Source organism: Pelodiscus sinensis, chromosome 1 (genome assembly GCF_049634645.1).
Source record: "Pelodiscus sinensis isolate JC-2024 chromosome 1, ASM4963464v1, whole genome shotgun sequence".
Lineage (NCBI taxonomy): Eukaryota > Metazoa > Chordata > Testudines > Trionychidae > Pelodiscus > Pelodiscus sinensis.
This window is the reverse complement of record NC_134711.1, coordinates 215,876,016-215,897,390: the sequence shown is the minus strand read 5'-3', so window position 1 is coordinate 215,897,390 and position 21,375 is coordinate 215,876,016. Positions and strand designations below refer to the sequence as shown.

At 43.0% G+C, this 21,375-nt stretch overlaps 2 protein-coding genes across 2 annotated transcripts in view; both read left to right on the top strand.

Moving 5' to 3' along the window:
- The window catches only part of WWC3 (WWC family member 3), a 216,659-nt gene extending 198,721 nt beyond the window's left edge, over positions 1-17,938 (top strand). Inside the window, exon 23 of the mRNA XM_075915061.1 lies at positions 17,917-17,938. Within this exon, the coding sequence (XP_075771176.1) occupies positions 17,917-17,923 (7 nt within the window). The 3' untranslated portion in view covers positions 17,924-17,938. The remainder of the gene's footprint in view (positions 1-17,916) is intronic.
- CLCN4 (chloride voltage-gated channel 4) overlaps positions 17,925-21,375 on the top strand; it is a 42,518-nt gene continuing 39,067 nt past the window's right edge. Inside the window, exon 1 of the mRNA XM_014572063.3 lies at positions 17,925-18,068. Coding sequence (XP_014427549.2) covers positions 17,925-18,068 — 144 coding nt within the window. The remainder of the gene's footprint in view (positions 18,069-21,375) is intronic.

Here is a 21,375-nt window from a genome sequence, read left to right as displayed (position 1 = left end):
TCAATGGTCTAATTGTTTGCTGACTATTTTTAAGGGCCTAGTCCAGCAGGTTTCTTGCATCATTGATTTGCATGGTGTCAGATGGTTTTTGTTTGCAAGGATTTTGTCATTCGATATAAGCTATGAAGATTATTCAGGAAGGAGGGGGAAGGGAGCTTGAAACTGCAAGCAGCCTCTTGCTATTTAGAACAAAGTCTTAGTCATATAACCTGAATGATTCAAGTCATAATTAAAGTGGTAATAGGGCATAACTTCAAATTCCTATTTTTTTTCCCCGCTTCTGCTGCAATATAAACACACATGGAGCAAATACATGAAGATAAATCATTTGGAGAAATGTTTGCTTCTCTGTTATTCTCTAGTTCATTTTAAAAATTGATTTTGTTGCTAGTAAAAATAATGGCAAAAACTGAATTTTAGGAGGCAAGACATCAAAATCCCTTCTGAGCATGACAGTCAAAAAAGAAAATGTATCTTGCTTTCACTCATTTGTAAGAACTTTGATGAATAATTGTCTGGATGGATGATGACTCAGCAGCAGCAGCAGCAAAAACAGGAAGGTGGTCAAATGAATTATTGGTCATATTATGCAGGAAGTTTTTTGATTCTTGAAATTTCCTTTATTTTTTCATACATATTTTCCCGACATTGAAAATGCAAAAAAAATATGCCATGCTATGTGTGTTTGTGTGCATGCCTACATATGTCTGTCCCTGGCAGGGAAGTCTGGTTGTGTCTGATGCCTTAAATGTGTTGTACATACTAGAAAAGGAAGAAGCTGAATGGGTACATACTCCTATCACTAATGGTTAAAATCTATCATAATACCAGAAAGCATTAAGAGCCACGTAAGTCTAACGTGTCTTAGAGACTTCAGCTCTATGAGCCTACAAAAGAACATTTCAGACAAAATCAAATCTGGTAGAGAAAAGCAGCCCCAGAGAACTTTCATTTTTCAGCACTTAGGCACTGAAAGCTATATAAACACATTTCCACTTGCCATATTAATGAAGTTGCATTCAGGGCTGTATTCTGTTGCCTTCAATACTGGATGTATCCCTTCAACCCACCTTGAATTCTCAGCAGGAGAGTCATGTGAATTGTCTTTCAGGTTTAAACTGTGCTAATATGCTTCTGTTTAAAATACACTGTAGTGCTTGGCTCCCACTGGTGTGGCTTTTTGCCTGTGTGCAAAATGCACAAGGACTTCAGCTCTGATTTTTAAGGGAAACATTAATTTATTTTTCCAGTGATAATGTTGGAATTCACTGATGAAACCGGGTGGGAACAAAAGCTCTCAAGGCTGAGTCAGATATTTTCCATCCAGCAAAACGATAAGATGCCAGACTAAGCACATTATCCCAATGGCCATGCAGATGTCTTGGATGCACAACACAAGCAGAATATTGCCCTTAAGCTCCACTTTCCATTTACTTAGATTATGCTGCTGCTGTGCAGGGTGCCCATAAGTGCATTGGTGTTCATGAAAATGCATCATGCTATAGATTCAGACACCAATCATTTTTCATTTTAATTTTTTTTAAAAAACCCATTGATTATCAAATGTAACGTTTGTAGACTGGAGTACTGGAACAATTTGTATAGCGAGAGCCTTTGAATGAAATGATAAATGCTCTATATAATGAAACCCACTTTGAACCAGAGGGTACGGCAGCACTTCCCCCACCCCCACCATTTAGCTGTGGTATACTCTCCTGCCGACTGAAACCTAGACTAATTACAGAGACAAAAATAATGAGTCCGCTCTTCAGCCTGAGCTGAGAGCCAGCTAGTTTTTAGCTCAAGTGATAGAGGCTCATTCACTAAGCTCCAGTGTCCCTGGTTCGGTTCTGCCTGTCAGCATTACACCAATACCTGTGTTTCTGGAATGCAGACTGGAAAATGACTTGTGGCTAATACAAAACTTCTAGATCTTGGCAAAACATCCATATGATGATTTTCAGATTGTATATAGAAATTCTGATCTCTTGAACTACAAGTGCTTCACAAAGGAAGGCTCCTCCTGCTTGCAGATAAGGAACTTATAGAAAAAGGGAAACCTGGAGGGTAATATCCCAGAGCAGAGGTGGGCAATAATTTTTGATGGGGGCCACAGCAAGATTTTGGTACGTGGTCAAGGGCCACACTGTTTTATGGATGGAGTAAGGAGTCTGGGATGGAGGCTGGGTACAGAAGGGAGCTTGGGGTAGGGGACTGGGATGCAAGAGAGAGTGGGGGTGTCGGAGAGGGAGTTTGGGTAAAGGAGGAGGTTATGATCTGGGGCAGGCGATTGGGATGCAGGCTCCAGGAGGGGATATGGGCTCAGGAGAGGATTCTGGTTTGGGGGAGTGGGATAGGAGGAGATACAGGGTCTGGGAGGGAGTTGGAGTCTGGGAGGGAAGGCATACCAGAGGCACGCTCTGGCCAGGAGGAGTTGACCTAAGCAACTCCTGGCCAAGAACACTCTCAGGCAAGCTTCTAGGCTTGCTAGCAGCCCTAGACCACTCCATGTGTTGATCTGTGCTGCCCCGCCTCCCAGTAAACTGGCCAATGGGAGCTGAGAGATTTGGTTGGGGGCGGGGGCAGTGTGTGAAGCCTCTCTTCCCCCTGCTCCACAGAGCAGAGAGCCCCAGGGAGCAGGGAGCTGTTTGTGGCACTGCTCCATGTGAAGGGGTGGGCTGGATTAAAGGCTTTGGAGGATGGAGTCTGGGTGTGGTGGCCAGTGACCCGTATGTGAGCTAATGGTTGGTGTCATCCCTAAGCATTCGAAAATCATGAGTCTCAATCCCAATAGAAGGTGAAGTGACTTGCCTGAGGTCATACAACCAAGGGAGCTGACAGGATTGCCGGGCACCTGGGCAGTGCGGACAGTCAGCCCCTCGGACTGCCCAGACGGCACAGCCCTCTCCACCAGCTGGCCTGCAGAGCTGGCTGGAGCACACCGCACCGTGCTCTGCTGGTGATTCTAAAGGGCCTGGGGCAGTGGTGGCTGGGAGCCCGAGGCCCTTTAGAATTGCTGGCCCCTGGGGCAATTGCCCCATTTTGCACCTCCACATCCTGCGTACGGTAAGCTAGTGAGAGATCCAGAAATAGAAACTAGGGCTCCTACATCCCATTCAGCCCTGTCGGGGGGTGCAGGGAAGGTGCTTCTGGATTTTCAGTGGACACATATTCAAGCTTTTTTCCACAACTACGAGGGGTTAACATTTACTTTTTAAAAAGTCACTGAAATGCAATTGCTTTAACACTGATATGAAGCTCTATCTATGTGTTGTCCAAAGACATGTTTCTTGACCAGTGTAGCACCTCCTCTCTTCTGTTCACTGTCCTTGTAGGAGGCTCTCCAAGATAGAGGCTATGTCTAGACTGCAGGGTTTTTTTCAGAAAAAGACGTACAAATTGCAAACCGCAATTTGCGTTATCTTTTTCCACTTTTTTTTCAGAAGAAGCTTTTCTGAAATTTGGCCCATCTACATGGGGACAAATTGTGGAAAAAACCTCCTCTTTCGGAACATCCTTTATTCCTCTCACCTAGAGGAATACAGGGATGCTGAAACAACGTGCCCGCTTTTTCGGAAACTTCCAAAAAAGTGGACACGTTCCTCTTGTATCTCGGAAACACTCTGCTGTCTAGACATAGCCTCTAGTCCTCCTTGTATATTTCTACACAACTGTGGGAAACCAGGCCTGAGACTCCCCTGTGTACATTGTGTGTCAGTGTGTATTTACCTCAGGCCAGTCCCATTCAGGCAAACTGCCAAGAACAAAGCTTTGTTCTGTAAAGAAACACAGAGCTGCATTTCAGTCCAACAGCCTCCTCTCTGTTTGCTTGTTTTGTGCTCCCAGCCTCAGCCACTGTTGAAGTTTCTTGCTTCAAGAACAGAGGGGAACTTCCTCCCAGGGACTAGGAAGCTGTCCCAATACGCTTGCCATTTGTAGTCCACAACTTGTAGTTCCCATGGCAGCTGCAGCTGCTGCTGCTGCTTCGGAAACACACTGGACCTTGGGCTACACCAGAACACATGTCTCTGTTAAATCTGAAATACTTTCTTTGGGACTGTATCCATTAGTCCCTCTCTTTCATAGAAATGTTTACTGCCTGAGTTCAACTGTGCTCTTTATTTTGAAGGGCTTAAAAAAGGATAATTTTGTTGAAATCCTTGTTTGGGGGTCATTCTAGCTCTCAGTAATGTGCTGGTGCTTCCTCAACTTGTTCTGTTGAGGGATCATATCAAAATCTAATTCGACAAAGGGAGTCAACCAGAACCCTTGCCTCCTCAAACCCCACTTTGCATTTTGTGTCCTTCCTGGCTTTCAGGTATTTATCTTGTAGGGGACTCATATGAGAATGTGGAATGCAAATGTTTGCTCATTTGGATAAAAGCTGGATGGAAGCCCTGAGCTCAGTTCAAAGACAGAAGCGGTGGCTTCAGTAGGGCAGACGTTATCTTACTTAGCTAAAAAACAATGCTTAGAACTCATTCAGTAATGACATTGACCAACTCCTAGCTGAATTTTTTTGACTGCAGGTTGATGGGTATTGACATTGGGGAATCGATCATAAGAATACAAAGAAACACTCCTATGAAATAGGCAGGGTGCACTCAAAAAGATCCTATAGGTAAGGGAGGGATCAAGCAATATATTTTGTGTTAATTTACTGAAGGGTTCCTAGCTAAAAATGTTGGAACAGAGTTTCTCTATTCATGGTACAGAGATTTGCCATGTGAACTTGTCCACTGGGATCAGCCCATGTGACTGAATTTTTATCTTGAGGATTCCATGCAATATGAGGTAGCTTTGCAGAGAAAACCCACTGGAGTATCACCTTAAGAGCAATATACATCAGTGAGCAATCAGGAGCTCAAAAGCTCTTCTGAAATGTGTGGTTTCTTTGAAACAGTAATGGCACAAGGATAAGTTTTAACGAAGAAAGCAAGAATAGAAATTAATATATGTGAATTATGCAAGAGCTAATTGTGTGTTGGAAATCCTAAATTCTGAAATCTAATGTTACCACAGCATTGTATCTTTGCCGTATTTTGTTTACTTAAATTTACCTGTTTTCTTTAACAGACAAAAGAGAGAAAGTTAGTGCTACACCAGGACTCTATTCCCTGAATCAAACAAAAGTTAAACTGTGAGACATTCTTTATTAAAGAAGCTTATGAAACACTAGCTGAAAAAAACAAATAGTTTAATTCTAAAAATCAGTGTATGAACGTGCTGACTTTGCACATTATGTTGAGAGCTACAGATCCAGTTTTCTTCAGATGTGGGCTGGCATTTTAAGTCTCACTGGGAACAACCAAACAAAGTGAGTTTGATGTTTTTATCTTGAGCTGATTTTGAGTTATGTGAGTGCAAAAATTCCACTTGGAACATAGGAGGAAAGTGGTTTGTTTGAGTTTTTTTCTTCTGACATAAGTCAACAGCTGAACCAATTTTGCTCATACTTTCCAAGAAAACTCAAGCTGTGTCCAAACACAGCATATTTCAGACCAAAAGGAATTTGTTTGAAAAGACTTGCAATTAAACTGCGAAGGGCGGGGCCAGGAGAAAGCTCAGGATGAAAGCTGGAAGTCAACCTTAAATATAGTGGGGTCCACCATTGCAGATGAGGCTGTGTTTTAGCACTAGCCTTCTGGTTTACAGCAAGAGCCTCCTAGCAAGAGGAGTACTATATAAGTAGAAGACAGGAAATCAGGCCATAAATTCTTGCTGCTTCCATTCCCATTGCCAGAGGGGAGTAAAGGCCTAGCAGTGAGAGATTGCCTCACTCTTCCCCTCTCCCCGATGAATATTCATGCACCAGAGATGCAGATTGTGTTGGTGGGTGAGTTTGAGTGTCCACAGGTAGACACTTGTATTAAGGAGGAATAAAGCCACTTCTGTTACCTGCATTATGCTTTAGTCATTATGTGGAATAGCTGAGAGCTAATGGGCAGTGATTCTGATTTCATCTGGAGCAGTTGTTTCCTGTTGTGTCTAAATTTTCCAGTGATTATCCCATTTCTTTCCCCTTTCTTCCAGAATCTCTCCCATGTGCTGGTATGTCCTATATTTTTTCATCACTGCTACAGCTTCACATTTTCCATGGAGATTATTTAGGGTAAAACTACACATCAAAGATACACTGCATTTTAGCTTGCCCACAGCATCACCACATGAGACTCCTTAATATGTGGTAATCGTCCCATATTTTAAAAAGTACCACAATATTTTAAAGCAACATTTCAAACCGCTTCATTCCTCTGTAAAGATGCTGCTGATTTAGATGACTGCTGTAAATATAGTAGTATGTTTTTTCCATATAAGAGAAGTCTATTTGACAATCCCAGAAGCATAGTCATAAAAAATACTGTTAATTTCTATTTTTTTCCCCTTTGGTTGTCCCAACCTAACTGATGACCACTTTCTTATGCCATATCATGCTTCCAAACAGGCTTTTACTGTTTTCCTTGAAGACAGGGGACACTGTTCCAATTAAATGACCTTTAACATTTTCAAAATTTATACAGACAGTCAGTAAATGAATCTATGGTTATTTATGACTTTGAAAACCAACAGCTTTAAATTGCCCATGGGTATTTTTACATATAATTAAAATACAGTTTATCATACTAATGGTTCAGCCGTGCCTTTGCTAAACATATCTTCTAAATCATCACTTACCACCTTTTCTTTAATATTTAGAAGAATGTTTCATAATCTTTTAGTTACCTTCCATTGAACTACATGCAACATCATGTATCTGTTATAAGGTCATTTTCCTAAGTTCCTATCTGGATATTTGTTGTTGATATTTTTTTTAAAGGTTAAGAGATATTTCTTGTGTCAGGACCATGGGCAAATTCATCATCAGGATACCTTGTGGGCTAGAGGAAAGTATCTTTACTTCCAAGTATGAAAGGTGTTCGTAAAATACTAAAAATTAAACACATAGATGACTTTTTCTTTGTAGATATGCCAGTGCATACTTTGTACATACCCAAACAAATTTTTTTGACTAGATGCATCTGTCAGGACTGCACATACACCCTCTGCTCCTTGTTCACTTATACAAGGTCAACCCCCTTCAATTCTTTTACTGCTCATGGCAACCAGCTGGAACTTGGCAAACATCTAACTAATTACTACCCATAAAGTCTTTAAAATATTTTTTTACCAATTTTGTGAACAAATATTCCTTCACTATTCATTAAGGCATTACTAGCAAGACCCTTGTATAGGAGTCGAGACTCTTTGAGGCAGCCATCATGCTTCATAGTGTACTCCAAACCCTGCATGTCCTATTATATGAGTTGATTCCTGTCAAAGATGGATATGGTGTCTCTTCAGCCAGAAATAAAAGATCAGACAGTCTCAATGGTTTGGGCCTGTTGACATAAGATTCTGGAAATATCCAGTGTCTAGGGATGCTAGGTCATAAGTTAGCATGCTCATACATGACTTCAATTGCAGACCTCACCTGAGACTACCCCAAATCTGTTCCTTTTTGAACCACAAAAGGAGCAAGAAGGGTTTGGTTTCGCCTCACATCATTGCAGAACTGAAATGGTGGAAGGAACCCAAGAATGTGTGTGGAAGGTGTTCTGTTCTCTGCTTTCTCCCAGTCAATGCTTTTAATTACAAATGCATCAGGCACAGGTTGGTAATCCACCTGGGCCATCAGAAATTGCAACAGATCTGGTCCCCAGGAGATTTGAAGTTCACAGACATCAGGCTAGCATGCCTCATCTTCAAAATCCCATAGTGCAGATCCTGACAGACAAGACATCCATAGTGCACGTACATAAATCAGCATGGAGATGTACATCCATCTCTCCTCTCTCTGGAAGCCATCAAGCCCTGGCATAGTCCCACCACACAGGATAGTTCTTTCCTCCCAGGAGTCAGCAACAACCTGGCGGACTTCCTGACCAGGCAATCGGAGACTTCTCACAAGTGGTCCTTAGATCTCTCTCATAAAACCACTATTCCAAGGCTGAGGATTTCCAGGACAGGCTGTTTGCCCACCAAAGTTAATGCCAACTGCCAGAATTATTATGATATTATTATATATTATATATTACTTTATTATACCACAGAGTGTATAATAAAAAGCTTATTACCTAGCACCTTCCTTCTGCAGTGGAGTCCACACCTCCGTTACACCTTAACAATATGATTTCCCTATCCTTAGGATGATTTCTAACATGGAGATTTCTCTTGTAGCTCCATCTGCCTAAGGCAATTTTGGCTGACAGACCTGATGCAGATATCTGTTTGACAGCTCTCTGCAATGTTCTCACTCTACAGAGCTGATCTTGCAGCACTACGATCCCCCATCCAAACTCTACACCTGGCAGCCTAGGTGTTGGCTCATCAAGAATCATGGACAGGAACTGCTCTAGAGCAGGAAGACATTCACCAAATGGATGAGATTCTCAATTTGGGCACCTCAGATCCAGATGTGCTTTGATACCATGGATCCGTGACTACTTGCTGCATCTGTAACTCTCTGGCAAATCATTCTGCTCTTTCAAATATGCAGTGATCTTAGGATGCCATCCATCAGTGCAGACACACTCCATCTTCACTCACTGGTAGCATTCAAATTCTTCAACAGTCTGTTACATACATACCACTAGTCAGAGAATCCTGCTCCTAGGACCTCTGCATCACCCTCTTGAGACACACAGGCCTCCATTCAAATCCCTTTCAGAATGCTCTTTACTTCATCTCAAGCTGAACACTGACTTCCTAGTTGATAACTCTTTGGCCAGGAGACTGAATAAGCTTTAAACACTTAGATGCTGGCCCTTCCAACATGACCTTTCACCGAATCAGTGCTAAAACTTCACCCACGTTCATCCCCAACGTGGTCTCAGGATTCTACCTAAATCAGCCTATCATCAGACGGGTTTTCTTCCTGGAGCCCTGCACTACATTGGGAGAACTGAAATTACATACACTGGATATTTCCAGACTCTTATGTCAAAAGGCTCAAACCATGAGGCCGTCTGCTCATTTGTTTCTGGCTGTAGTTGGCCATTCCAAGAGCCAGGCCATCTCACTTCAAAGAATATCTAAGTAGATAACATAATATGCCATATCATGGATAAATCCCAAAGCAAACTCCATTATGTTGTGCTTCTGTATGAGAGCCAACAAGCACCACATTTGATATAGGGCAAAGATAGGCTTCTGTGTGCTCTGGAAAGGAAGATCCATAGAAATATAAACAGCTAGGCTACATCTACACTGCTGGCTTTTTGCTAAAGAATGTCTGTTCTTGTGCAAAAATTTGTGGAGCATCTACACTGCATGCATGTTCTTGCACAAGTAAATTTACAGTAAGGCGTCAGAACAGAGGGCTTCTTGGGCAAAAGTTATTCATTTCCCCACGAGGACTAAGCCCTCTTGTGCAAGAAGGCAGTGTGGATGGGCAGCAGAGGTTTCTTGCACAAGAAATGCCTATGGCTAAAATGTCCATCAGAGCTTTCTTGCGTAAGAGAGTGTCCACACTGCCATGGACACTCTTGCGCAAAAGCACGTGGCAGTGTGGACATGCTCTTGCACAAGACCTATTGCACAAGAACCCTTGCACAAAACAGTTCTTGCGCAAAAAGCCTGCAGTGTAGACATAGCCCTAGAGTTTACAATGCCATCCCAATCTTCACCAGCCATGTTCTTTCTCCTCTGTCTCATTTCTTCTTTTGTTGTTGTCAAGCACAAAATTAACTGAAGATGATAATGACATGAAATCTGCAAGCAGAGAAAATTCTGTACAGCAAAACCAAACTATTATCTTAAAGACAAATAAGATAAAGATGAAAGCAATAAAGCATATGTAGATGATAGCAATATTGTAGGTTTAAAAGTAATTAAGTATCTATGATATGTTGAAAGTAACTTGAAACGTGTTTGAATTTTATTAATAAAACTACTGTCTACTTTTCTCTGATGTGGCCAATTAAAACAGAAAACAGGATGAGAAGAATATATCGTGGAACTAACATGTCTAGTTGCAATAAGCTACAGCCAAGCATTTTCTTTTGATGGCTTTTCCACTAGTTGTTCCTAGTCAATAGGCTTTTCAGTTTGCTGTGGGCTGCAAGACATTTTTAGTCTGTACTTGCCATAGCAAATATATTTTTGCATCAAATCAATCACCATCCTACCTAAAACACCATTTCACTGATGTATCCTTTGTATGTGGTTTCTACTGTAGCATATATTATAAAAATGCTACAAAGCTGAGAATGTCAGCATTTCCCCCTCTAAACATAATTTTATCACCCATCTATAAATTGCTCCTGCTGGCAACTTAATATATAATTGGCTTTCTGACATACAGAAAGACAAATTTTCTCATTGAAGAGTGCAGAAAAGCATCTTAGAACGAAAAAATTCCATATGGTTTTACCAATGGTGAGTACAATCCATCCAGAATTTGGTGTGTTCATTTACAAACCAATACCTAGAATGCTCTTTTTATATTATTGTGCAATTGTCTTGAATTCTGTCAACTTGTTTGTAGGCACTGACCTCAAGTCAGCTTTACATAATGGGGCCTTCTTACTTTTGTTTTTATTATTATTAAAAATAGTGTGGTCTATCAGAATATGCCCAGGGAAATGTTGCCAGTTAAACTCAGAGTAGGCACTTACTGAGGTTAGTGTAAGAGCGGAGATCTCTTTCATGGATTGTTAAGATGAATGAAACAAGTGATCTACATGAAATTCTGTAAGAACTGAAAGACTGTAGTTATCATTGGTTTGCTGTCAAATGGAGAGATCTATCTAATTGGGCCCCACAGAGGTTGGTCCTGGAGCTGTTCCAATTAATATTTTCATTAATGACTTGGATAATGGAGTGGGCTGTATGCTTATAAAATTTGCTGATTACATCAAGCTGCGAAGGGTTGCAAGCACTTGGGAGGATAGGATTAGAGTTCAAAATGACCTTGAGAAACAAAAGAATTGATCTGAAATAATCAAATGAAATTCAATAAAAATAAGTGAAAAGTATTTAGGAAAACAAATTCACAACTACAAAATAGAAAGTGGTGAGGTGGCAGTACTGCTGAAAAGGATCTGCAGGATACAGTGAATGTCAAATTGAATCTGAGTCAATAATGTGATACACTGATGTAGCAGGTTAATATTATTCTGTGTCCAGTTCAGGGTGCCACACTTTCGGAAAGATATGATGTGAAGACTGGGTTTGCCACCAATGTTCTATAACAACAGTTCTCAAATTGTGTATCATGACCCCATTTTAATGGGGTTAGGTATGTAAACGACCAGTCGACTATCGGATAAACAAATGCTTATTGGATAGTCAACATGTTAGTTGACTAGTTGCTTCTCCAGCCCCTTGCTGCCTCTATCAGAAAGAGGCAGCAGGTGCGGGGATTGTAGATGGGGTGCTTCAAAGTGGCAGTGCCACAGGAAGTCTGGGGTCTGCCACTTTGAAATGCTGCATGCAGCCCAGGGCCAGCTGGGAGTCCTCCACCTGTGACATTTCAAAGCAGCAGCGCTGCATGGAGCCTGGGGTCACCTGGGGACACTGCAGCTAGCCTGGCCTCCATCTGGCACTGTCGCTTTGAACCACTGCTGGTCCCATGCTCCCTGCAGCACTTTCAACTCTGAAGTGTTGCAACAGCCCTGGGGCTCTTGCAACACTTCAAAGGAGGAAGCACCCTTAGGGTATGTCTACACTACAAAGTTAATTCGAGCTAACGGACGTTAGTTCGAATTAACTTTGATAGGCGCTACACTAGCGCTCCGCTAGTTTGAACTTAGTAAAGCGCTTAGTTCGAACTAGGTAAACCGCATTGTACGAGGACTAAGCCTAGTTCGAACTTACTAGTTCGAATTAAGGGCTGTGTAGCCCCTTAATACGAACTAGTGGGAGGCTAGCCCTCCCCAGCTTTCCCTGGTGGCCACTTTGGCCAACACCAGGGAAACTCTATGCCCCCCTCCTGGCCCCGGAGCCCTTAAAGGGTCACGGGCTAGCTACGGTGCCCGTGCCAGGTGCAAGCCTGCCAGCAGCCACCTAGCAGACCCTGAACCTGTCACGGCTCGAAACAGCCACCCGCTGCCCCAGCCCTCCTCCTCTTCCCGGGACCAGGCTGGCGGCTCCTGGGAGCTTGCCTGGGACCGCAAGAGGCGAGCACCCGCCTGGTCTAGTGCGGACATCGTGGACCTCATCCACGACCTCCGCACTAGGCACAAGAAAGTGACCGTCAAGGGCAGGAGAGCTGCCAGACTGGCCACCCAGGAGCAGGTGTGCATGAAAATCAAGGGGGTCCACTGAGACCCCCGACCCTGAGCCCTGAGCTTACAATGGCCATACTGGGTCAGACCAAAGGTCCATCTAGCCCAGTAGCCTGTTTGCCTACAGCGGCCAACCCTAGGGACCCTGGAGGGGATGGACCAACGACAGTGACCAAACCATTTGTCTCGTGCCATCCCTCTCCAGCCTTCCACAAACTTTGGGCAGAGACACCACTCCTAGCCCCTGGCTAATACCACTCCATGGACCAAACCTCCATGACTTTATCTCACTTCTCTTTAAACTCTGTTATAGTTCTAGCCTTCACAGCCTCCTGCAGCAAGAAGTTCCACAGGTTGACTCTTTGCTTTGTGAAGAAGAACTTTCTGTTACTAGTTTGAAGCCTGCTACCCATTCCTTTCCTTTGGTGTCCTCTAGTCCTTCTATTATGGGAACTAATGAAGAACTTTTCTTGATGCACCCTCTCCACCCCACTCATGCTTTTATAGACCTCTATCCTATCCCCCCTCAGTCTCCTCTTTTCTAAACTGAAAAGTCCCAGTCTCTCTTTAGCCTCTCTTCATATGGGACCTGTTCCAAACCTCTGATAATTTTAGTTGCCCTCCCCTCTTCCACCCTCTCTCTTCCCCTCTCCCACCTCCTTTTCCCAGTCTCCCCGAGTTTTGTTCAATAAAGAGAGATTCTATTTTTGACCACACGTTTTCTTTATTTTGTACATCAGGAAGGGGGGTTAGGGAAGGGTAAGTGGAAGGAGGTGAGGGAGGAATGGGGTACGAGCCCCTGATGGGGAGGACTGGGCTGGGTCTGCAGGCTTCTGGGGGTGGAAGCTCTCCTGCAGCCCCCCAATTGCCCTCTCTCCCCAGATGGCAGCCTGCGGCAAGTGCAGCCGGTCTGATGGCCGAGTGCTGTGATGTGCCCAGTGTGGGCACTCAGGGCACTCCAAGCCAGGACTGCTTTGCAAGCGGGGCACCCCTGAGAACTGTCTGTCCGGGGTGGGGGTCGGGTCCCTTTAAGCGCAGCCCTCGGCTAGCCTGAGACAGCATCTCCACGCTCTAAGTCCTCCTCTGATGCCCTGCCGGCACTGCTTCTGGCCATCCTTAAGCCCGGTTCAGGGTCCACTCAATGTGGACATGCTAGTTCGAATTAGCAAAACGCTAATTCGAACTAGTTTTTAGTCTGGATGCGTTGGTTCGAATTAGCTTAGTTCGATTTAACTAATTTGAACTAAGTTAGTTCGAATTAGCGCTGTAGTGTAGACATACCCTTACTGACTAATTGAATAGTCATCGACTAATCAGATAGTGCATTGACTATTCAATTAGCCAATTTATAGAAATTTTATATCCCTAAACGGGGTCACCAGGGTTACATTAGACTTGCATGACCCAGGAAAAAAGCCCAAGCCTCACCACCACAGTTAAAGCTGAAATCGAAGAGCTTCAGTCTTGTCCCTTACAGGCCCTTGAAAGCCAGCTTCCTGCATGTACCAGCTCCTGCCTATCCCCCTCGCTCCTTGCACTGCTGCTTGGAGGGGAGGGGGGGCGGTGGGGCAGGCAGTTCCATGGCAGCTAGAGCTCGTGGAAGGTAACTTTTAAGATTACTTCCCCCGAGCACTGGCTCCCGCATGTGCCCCTCTCTGTGCTGCTGCCTCTGTGGGAGAGAACAGGGGAAGCAGGGAGAGGATGCTTCGTGAAAGCCAGTATGTGCAGGGAGCAGCCTTAAAAACCAGCTCCTTCCTCCCCCTGTATCAGAGGCAGGAAGCGGCGGGGAGGGGGGAGGGTATTAATTGGTTAATCATGTAAATGACTACTCGCTAACATTCTTAATTCTCAGAAGAGGGTTGCAGTGCAATGAAATCTGAAGATCCCATGTTCTGTAAACATCTAACAGCATTTTTAGAGTCTGATGGTCTCACTGAGATGGAAGTGAACATACGCTGTAATAACGTATGAATACAGTATATTGATGTGCTTATTGAGATGTTCAGTGTATGCATTTATTGGTTTCGTTTAATAAGGGTGTGTCTAGACTCCAGGTTTTTTTCAGAAAAACAGCCATTTTTCTGAAAAAACTTCACTTACGTCCACACTGCTTTTGCGTTCTTTCGAAAGAAAATCGAAGGAACAGAGGGGTTTTTCCAACATTGGTAAACCTCATTCTTCGGGGAAGTACACCTTTTCCAAAAGAGCTCTTTCACAGAAAGGCATGAGTGGATGGGGAAGAGGGAGTTCTTTCGAAAAAAGAGGAAAGAGGAAAAAGCACAGGTGCCCTGATGTCCACTCCATTCATAGCAATCACAGCTTAAATGCGAAATAGCATCCATTCAGTGTGGACGCTATCTTTCAAAAAAGCAGATTGCTTTTTCAATGTGCTTTGGCAGTGTGGATGCTCTCTTTCAGAAGACGTTTTTTCAGAAGACCTCTTCTGGAAGAGCTTCTTCCGAAAGAAGCCTGCAGTCTAGAAGCACCCTAAGAGTTGTAAGGAAAAACAAGCAGAGAGCAAAAAAAATTAGATACGCCGCACCTAAAGAAACGCTGAAGAGTTGCTAACAGAGAATATGAGGATAAAAAAAGGCCTGGAAACCAGAAGATCAAAAGGAGAATATCATTTTAAATAGGAATACTCTCTCAAGAGGAGCTGTTCTTTGGAGGGACTATATGGACCCAGCTAGGGTATCTGAAAAACTAGGTCACTGTCACAGGATGGTAGGACTTTTGGTAAAATAAGCATGCTTATGGTCTATTGCTTTAAAATCCTATTTCTCTAATACTTTGGTTTAAGTGGTTGTTGGGTCATTATGTACCCAGACTCCTGAAGGGAAAAATCACTGGTACCCACTTTAGTCAGACCTGCTGGTTGATACAGAAGGTGCTATACCACAGGGCGCAGTCTAAGAGTGGAATAACCTGCCCTCTGGGTAGATAAAGGCACAACGCCTGACTCCTGAGGGAATACATTCACTGAGACCAGAAAGGGAACAGAGCTGCAGCTAAACCGGAAACCATGACACTCACCAGCAGGCAATGTGTACTTATTGTGATTTTCCATGAATAGACAATATGTGGTGAACTAAATGAAACAACAGGCAAAAAACATTCCATAAAAATACTTAATGATGTGTGTTTATTATGAGAGTGTGATATCCAGCAGTGGGAAACTCTAGCAGCCAGACATACAAATTGACAGGGAACGGTAAATAATGAGCTATTTGACCATTGCCAACAATGTGACCACAAAACAAAAACACATTTAAATCTACAACCGGAGTTGCATCCAATTTAGTATCCTCACAACAGTGGCAAGTCGCATACATCCAAAATTGTACTCTGCTGTGGCTAGGCCACAAAATACATAGTCTCTGGTTATAAAATGACTGATGTTGGATGAGGAGAGGAAGGATGGTCCTATGATTAGGGCGCTAGTATGGGACATTACAGAACTGGATTTATTCCCTGGCTATAACTTGCCTAAGGTCACACAAAAAGTCTGTGGCACTTAAGCCTTTGTGCCTCAGGTTGCCAGCTGTAAAGTGTGGATAATAGAGTGCTGTTACCCAACAGGAGTATTGTGAAGATAAATCCACTAACAAGTGTGAGGTGCTCAGATACTACAAAGATAGTTGGATATCTGGTCTTGGTTTCCCTAGGCTCTGGACTTCCAAAATTGATTTATTTTCAGTTAAAAATGCCATAGTGCTTGGAAGATTATTTGATTTCTGCACTTAAAAGACCTTATATAAATTTATCATGGCGACCTACTGCACTCCCTGTAAGATACTACTTTTTTCCCTCAGTTGTCTGCTCAGAGCAGATTGCCAATTTAGCATAAAATTCCTGAACTGGCTGGGCTCAAAAGGACAGAAACTCAGAAAACTGATCTCTGTCTGGTACTTATGTCCTGTATGTTCTGACCACAAAAAAATTAGAGAGAGAGAAAAAGAGGTATTAAAGTAATACAATTTAAAACTAAAAATAGACAAGTGGATTAGGAGGAGCTGAGTAAAGTGCTAGGGACAGGTCTGCCACATTTTTGCCTGTGTTCTCATTATGTGAATCAGTAAATTTCCTAAGAATTTTATAAGGCCAGATTCTGCCTTTATCTGCACACATTAGCTTTCATTGACACACGTGGGATTTGTGTGTTAATGTATGAGGGCAGAATATGATCCAGGCTGTTGAGGATTTTATTACTCTTGTCAGTCCCTAGCAGAAGTACATTTTTTCTGCAAAGGAATTCCAAATGCTGCAGATATGCTCCTGTCAGGTTATCTAAGGATCTTTATTGTCCATAATTATCTCAAATTTGTTCTTGTAAATGACAATTGGTGTCTAGAGCAGTTTATTTGATCATTTCTCATGTCATTTCTCATCAGGAGCAGGGGCAGTGTTTTTTATCTAAGTGGCCACAAAGGAACCTGTACTTACAACAGTGTTTGCATCTTATATGTACTTCATCAATCAGCTGGAGAACCTTAGCTCAAGCTTCTTTGGAAGATAAGTGCAGTAGTGCTGCATGGATCTTTTTATGCTTGACTTGCATGGGTTCCATGAACCATATATATGGCTTTCAGGGCTTGGCAGTAATGAGTGTGGCAAAACCCTTCCTTTGAAGGTAACTAAGACCATCAGCCCAGTACTGTGCAAGTTGTGTGGAGCTGGGCTGAAGATGTCCACCCACCCTGCTTACTATCCTCCAGGGCAGCCTCTACTCTGCAGTCTCATCCCAAACCCTGTATTTGTTATGAAATATCTTCTGGAGGCTGGTTGGGGTCTGTCAGCTATATCCTGGAGTCAGGTGGCCCCCCTCCTCTAGACTGTCACAATGACTATCATGTTATGAAGATTTCTGTGATGTACTCTGGGGGTTGTTTTGTTTTGGCACTATGTATGGATAGAGCTGAGATTCTAGTTTTGTACCATGAGTTATTTTCCAATGTGGCCTCTTTCACTATGAGGGGTCCTGCAAGCAGATTCAGGTTGAACCTCGCTAGTCAGGCATGCTCAGCACCTGACCGGCGCCAAACTAGAGAATCTGCCAAGCCATGGGAGGTAAATGTAGTCTAGTAGCATTACCAACACTTCCACTGCTCACTGGGCCCTTAGGGCTAAATTAGAGCTAAATAACAGCACAAAACACTGAGAGCTAAGACTGGTGGTTGTAAACAAAGTTTATGGGACCACAGGAAACTTATCCACTTTTCATGGCTGTGGCCATCTGGCTAACTAAAATTATGCTGGACTACGGATGTTGACAGACCAGACAGTGCCAGACTATAGCGGTTCAACCTGTAGTTTGTAAAGCTATGCTTACAATTTCAGACATGGTCTGGTGTGCACCATTTCAATAGAATTTTGAAACCATCCTGCATTAGTGGACTGAGAATCCTATGCAAACATCTTGCTCGGTGTGAATGTGGTTTTTTTTCTGTTGAAGGAGGCTTTTGAAACAATTACTTTCCATACACACTAAGCTCCTTTAAGCAAGAACTGCCTCTAAGAAATGTTGTTTCATAGTCCGTTCTTTTGCTGTCTGTGTGTAATGGTGGGTGGAGGGTTTTTTGAATAGCTTTGTTCTGAACTATCTGAAAATGTTGCATAAATTCACTAAATTTGTGGTTTTTTCCTCCAACAGGCACTAATATGGTTAATGCAGGAGACATGAATGGTTCTGGCAATCTGATGGATTTCCTGGATGAGCCTTTCCCTGATGTTGGGACGTATGAGGACTTCCACACCATTGACTGGTTAAGAGAGAAATCACGTGACACTGACAGACATAGGAAGGTAAATCAAACCCAAGTTGCCAACTATGATCTTTTATTTCAAAAGGACTGTCTGAATGACTCTACTGCTTAAATTTGGAGGAGGGTTGGAATTTTTTCAACTCAACTATACCAAAGCTATCAGAAATTTGTATCCCACATAAAGGGAAGAAATTTGTAGAGAGAGGCAGTAGACCCACCTGGATAAATAATCACCTCAAAAAGATCATTCGGAGTAAGCAAAGAGCCTAAAAGGAATTGAAAAAGGTGTTAGTCAACAAAGAAGCTATACTATGAAAGTCAGAAAATATCAGAATAAAACGAGAATTGTTAGAAGTCAAGCTCTTGCCAAGGAAATTAAAATAAATAATGAAGGGCGCGGGGTTGTTATGTAACTAGAAATAGAATAAGGAAGGTTGAGGCTGGGGCACTATGAGAATGAGATGAAAGATAATATAGGTATGACCTCAAAAGTAAATGTACAATTTTTCTTGGTTTCAATAAAGATAATCATATGGAACACATATAAAGGCAGTATATCTAATAGAAAATGAGTTTTAAAAATGGAAATGAGGTGGAAGAAAAAGAGCTTAATGCAGCCAAATCAGACAATTTCTACCTAAGAATACTGTAAGAACCAGCACATGAGATTGCTAGTCCAGTTGCAGGGATTTGTAATAATTTGATCTTTTCGGAGTCGTATCATATAATGGGAGACCTGGCCTGCTGACAGGGTGAGGTAGGAGCAAGGGGGCACCAGGTGATTCGAAAGGACTACAGCAGCAGCAGCCAAAGCCGCAGGGCCTTTAAATCATTGATGAAGCACCATGCATCTTCCCTTCCTCCGCAGCCCTCAGACAGCACAGAGCATGTCGTGGTCCTGGCAGCTCTAAAGGCTGCCAGCTTCCAGCCCTGCCCTTTCCCTCTGAGGACCTGCCCCTTCAGGGAGCGCAGAACTTCTGCCCCTTGCCTAGTGATTCAGTGAGGCTGTTGGCATCCATCCCTAGAAGGTCATTGGGGGATTTGCTCAAGAACTTCATCTGCAATTGTGGAATTACAATTAAGAAGATCTTCAAAATGGTCTTTCCAGTGAAAATTAATGGCTTCATTGTCCTTCAAAAGTGGTTTCATCTTCTGAGTGAAGGGGGTTCATGCCATAATTAATTTTTAATTAATGGAGATTGCCTATCTCCTAGAACTGGAAGGGACCTTGAAAGGTCATTGAGTCCAGTCCCCAGCCAGACCAAGTACCATCCCTGACAAATTTTTGCCCCAAATCCCTAGATGGCCTCCACAAGGATTGAACTCACAACCCTGGGTTTAGCAGGCCAATGCTCAAACCACTGAGCTATCTCCCCCTGTTCTGCCATGATGAGTTGGCCCATAAACAGCCTTAATAGCACTAAAGTAACCATGTGTATTATGAGTATCCACAAGATGTTGCATTTCTTCTGCTTTGTCAGTCCATCATTTGTTCTTGAGTTCTCTGGTTTTACTTAGGACTTCCACCTTTGCCTTAGCATGGGCTTCTCTCTTTGTATGGCAGTGTATATCATTCTGCCAAGCACAAAAATGCCTGATCGTTACTGATCTGCCTGAGTTCAATATCATTCTCATCAAACCAGTCCTGATCCTGTCTGGTGTAGTAGTCAATGGTCTCCTCACAGGTATTGATGATTACTGCTATCAGCTGGTTCCAATGTTAATCAATTTTTCTGGAAACTCTGATGGAAACTTTTCTTCTAAGACAGTTTGAAAGTGGTCACACTTAATGGGGTCCTTTTGATCTTGTACCTTCAGCTTGCTCCTGATCTGCTTCTTTTGTGACCTCCATTTGGGGGCGATCCTAATTTTCACCGTGGGTCAATGAGGCAATGATTAGTCCAGCAGTCATCAGCACATCCCTGCGATCTCGAGCACAAACTATGACATAGTCGAGAAGGTGCCAGTGGTTTGAACCTGGGTGTCTCCAAGATGTTTTGAATTTGTCCTTTGGTCTAAAAAGGGTGTTTGTGATGATAAGTTCATGTGGAGCACACTTCGCCAGGAGCGGGATTCCATTTGAGTTGCCTTTGCCAGCTCCTTCTTTTCCAATTGTTTCCTTCCACAGGTCTGAGTCTCATCCAATGCATGCATTGAGATCCCCCAGAAGAGTGATCTTCCCTTCTTTAGGGGTCTCGGATAAATTGGTTTCCATCTGAGAGCAGAAGTATTTCTTTACATCCTCATCGGCGTCCATTACTGGCACATACGTTATCACTTAATCCTAACCTCTTCCTCGTCCATACATGCCTTTTTCCAAAAGTGTTCTTTCAGAAAAAGGATTCTTCTCAAAAAGAGGTTTACCAATGTTGGAAAAACCCCTCTGTTCTTTTGATTTTTTTTTTTCAAAAACACAATTGTAGTGTGGAGGTAATTGAAGTTTTTTTCAGAAAAAACACTGTTTTTTCCGAAAAAAACCCTCTGTAGTGTAGACATACCCCCACAGAGGCACCTTACAAGCTTGTACTTAATAGCAAAGCCTACTCCATACAAATGAGATTCATCTAAAGATTTTCCTTTCCAGAAGTAGGTGTATCCTTTTTTCTTCTCCCTCACCTATCCTTCATCAGCTCTTCTAATTTTGAACAAGGCAGCAATATCGATATTATACCAATTCAATTCACAAGCAATGATAGCTGTACATAGCTCTGGTTGGTCGCTGTCTGAGTTGTCCATCAGAATAGGTGCGTTCCTGGTTCCAAAGTTGAAAAGTTTCTTACCTTTCCAACCGTTGTGGTGGTAATCCTGCTGGATGTGGCTATCCAGCCAGAAGGAAAAGAGGCAAGACTATTTTTAGGGCACTTTTTCTAGCCTGCTTCCCATGTGGGGTGAGCAGAGTGGGACATAAAGAGGACTGCTCAGTCATGGGGGCAGCAGCCAAGATGCTCAACCTGCCACAGTTCTCGAGCAAGATGACTGAATCACACACCCATCACCTATGTGTCAGTCTGTGACTAGGATCTTCTGGATTTCACTGTCCTATTCTCATCACCACTAGCTGGATTTTTGACTTGAGCAGGTGGTGTTTTCTCAAAAACTCAAAGATGTCTGTGTGGGATTTCTTTTAAAGTGGGGAGACTGGTGCATAAAAATCACCACACTGTCCTTGACTGATAAAGGGCAATGGCATGGACACCATGATTGGAGATCCTCTATCTGTTGCTGCCTTCATCTGTCTTCACAGCCACTGAAACATTACACAACACTTTCAACTCCATTGTGCAGTTATCCTCTGTCTATCCTCTCCATGGATCATCACCTTGCAGTGGTGGAGAGGCTTGTGTGTT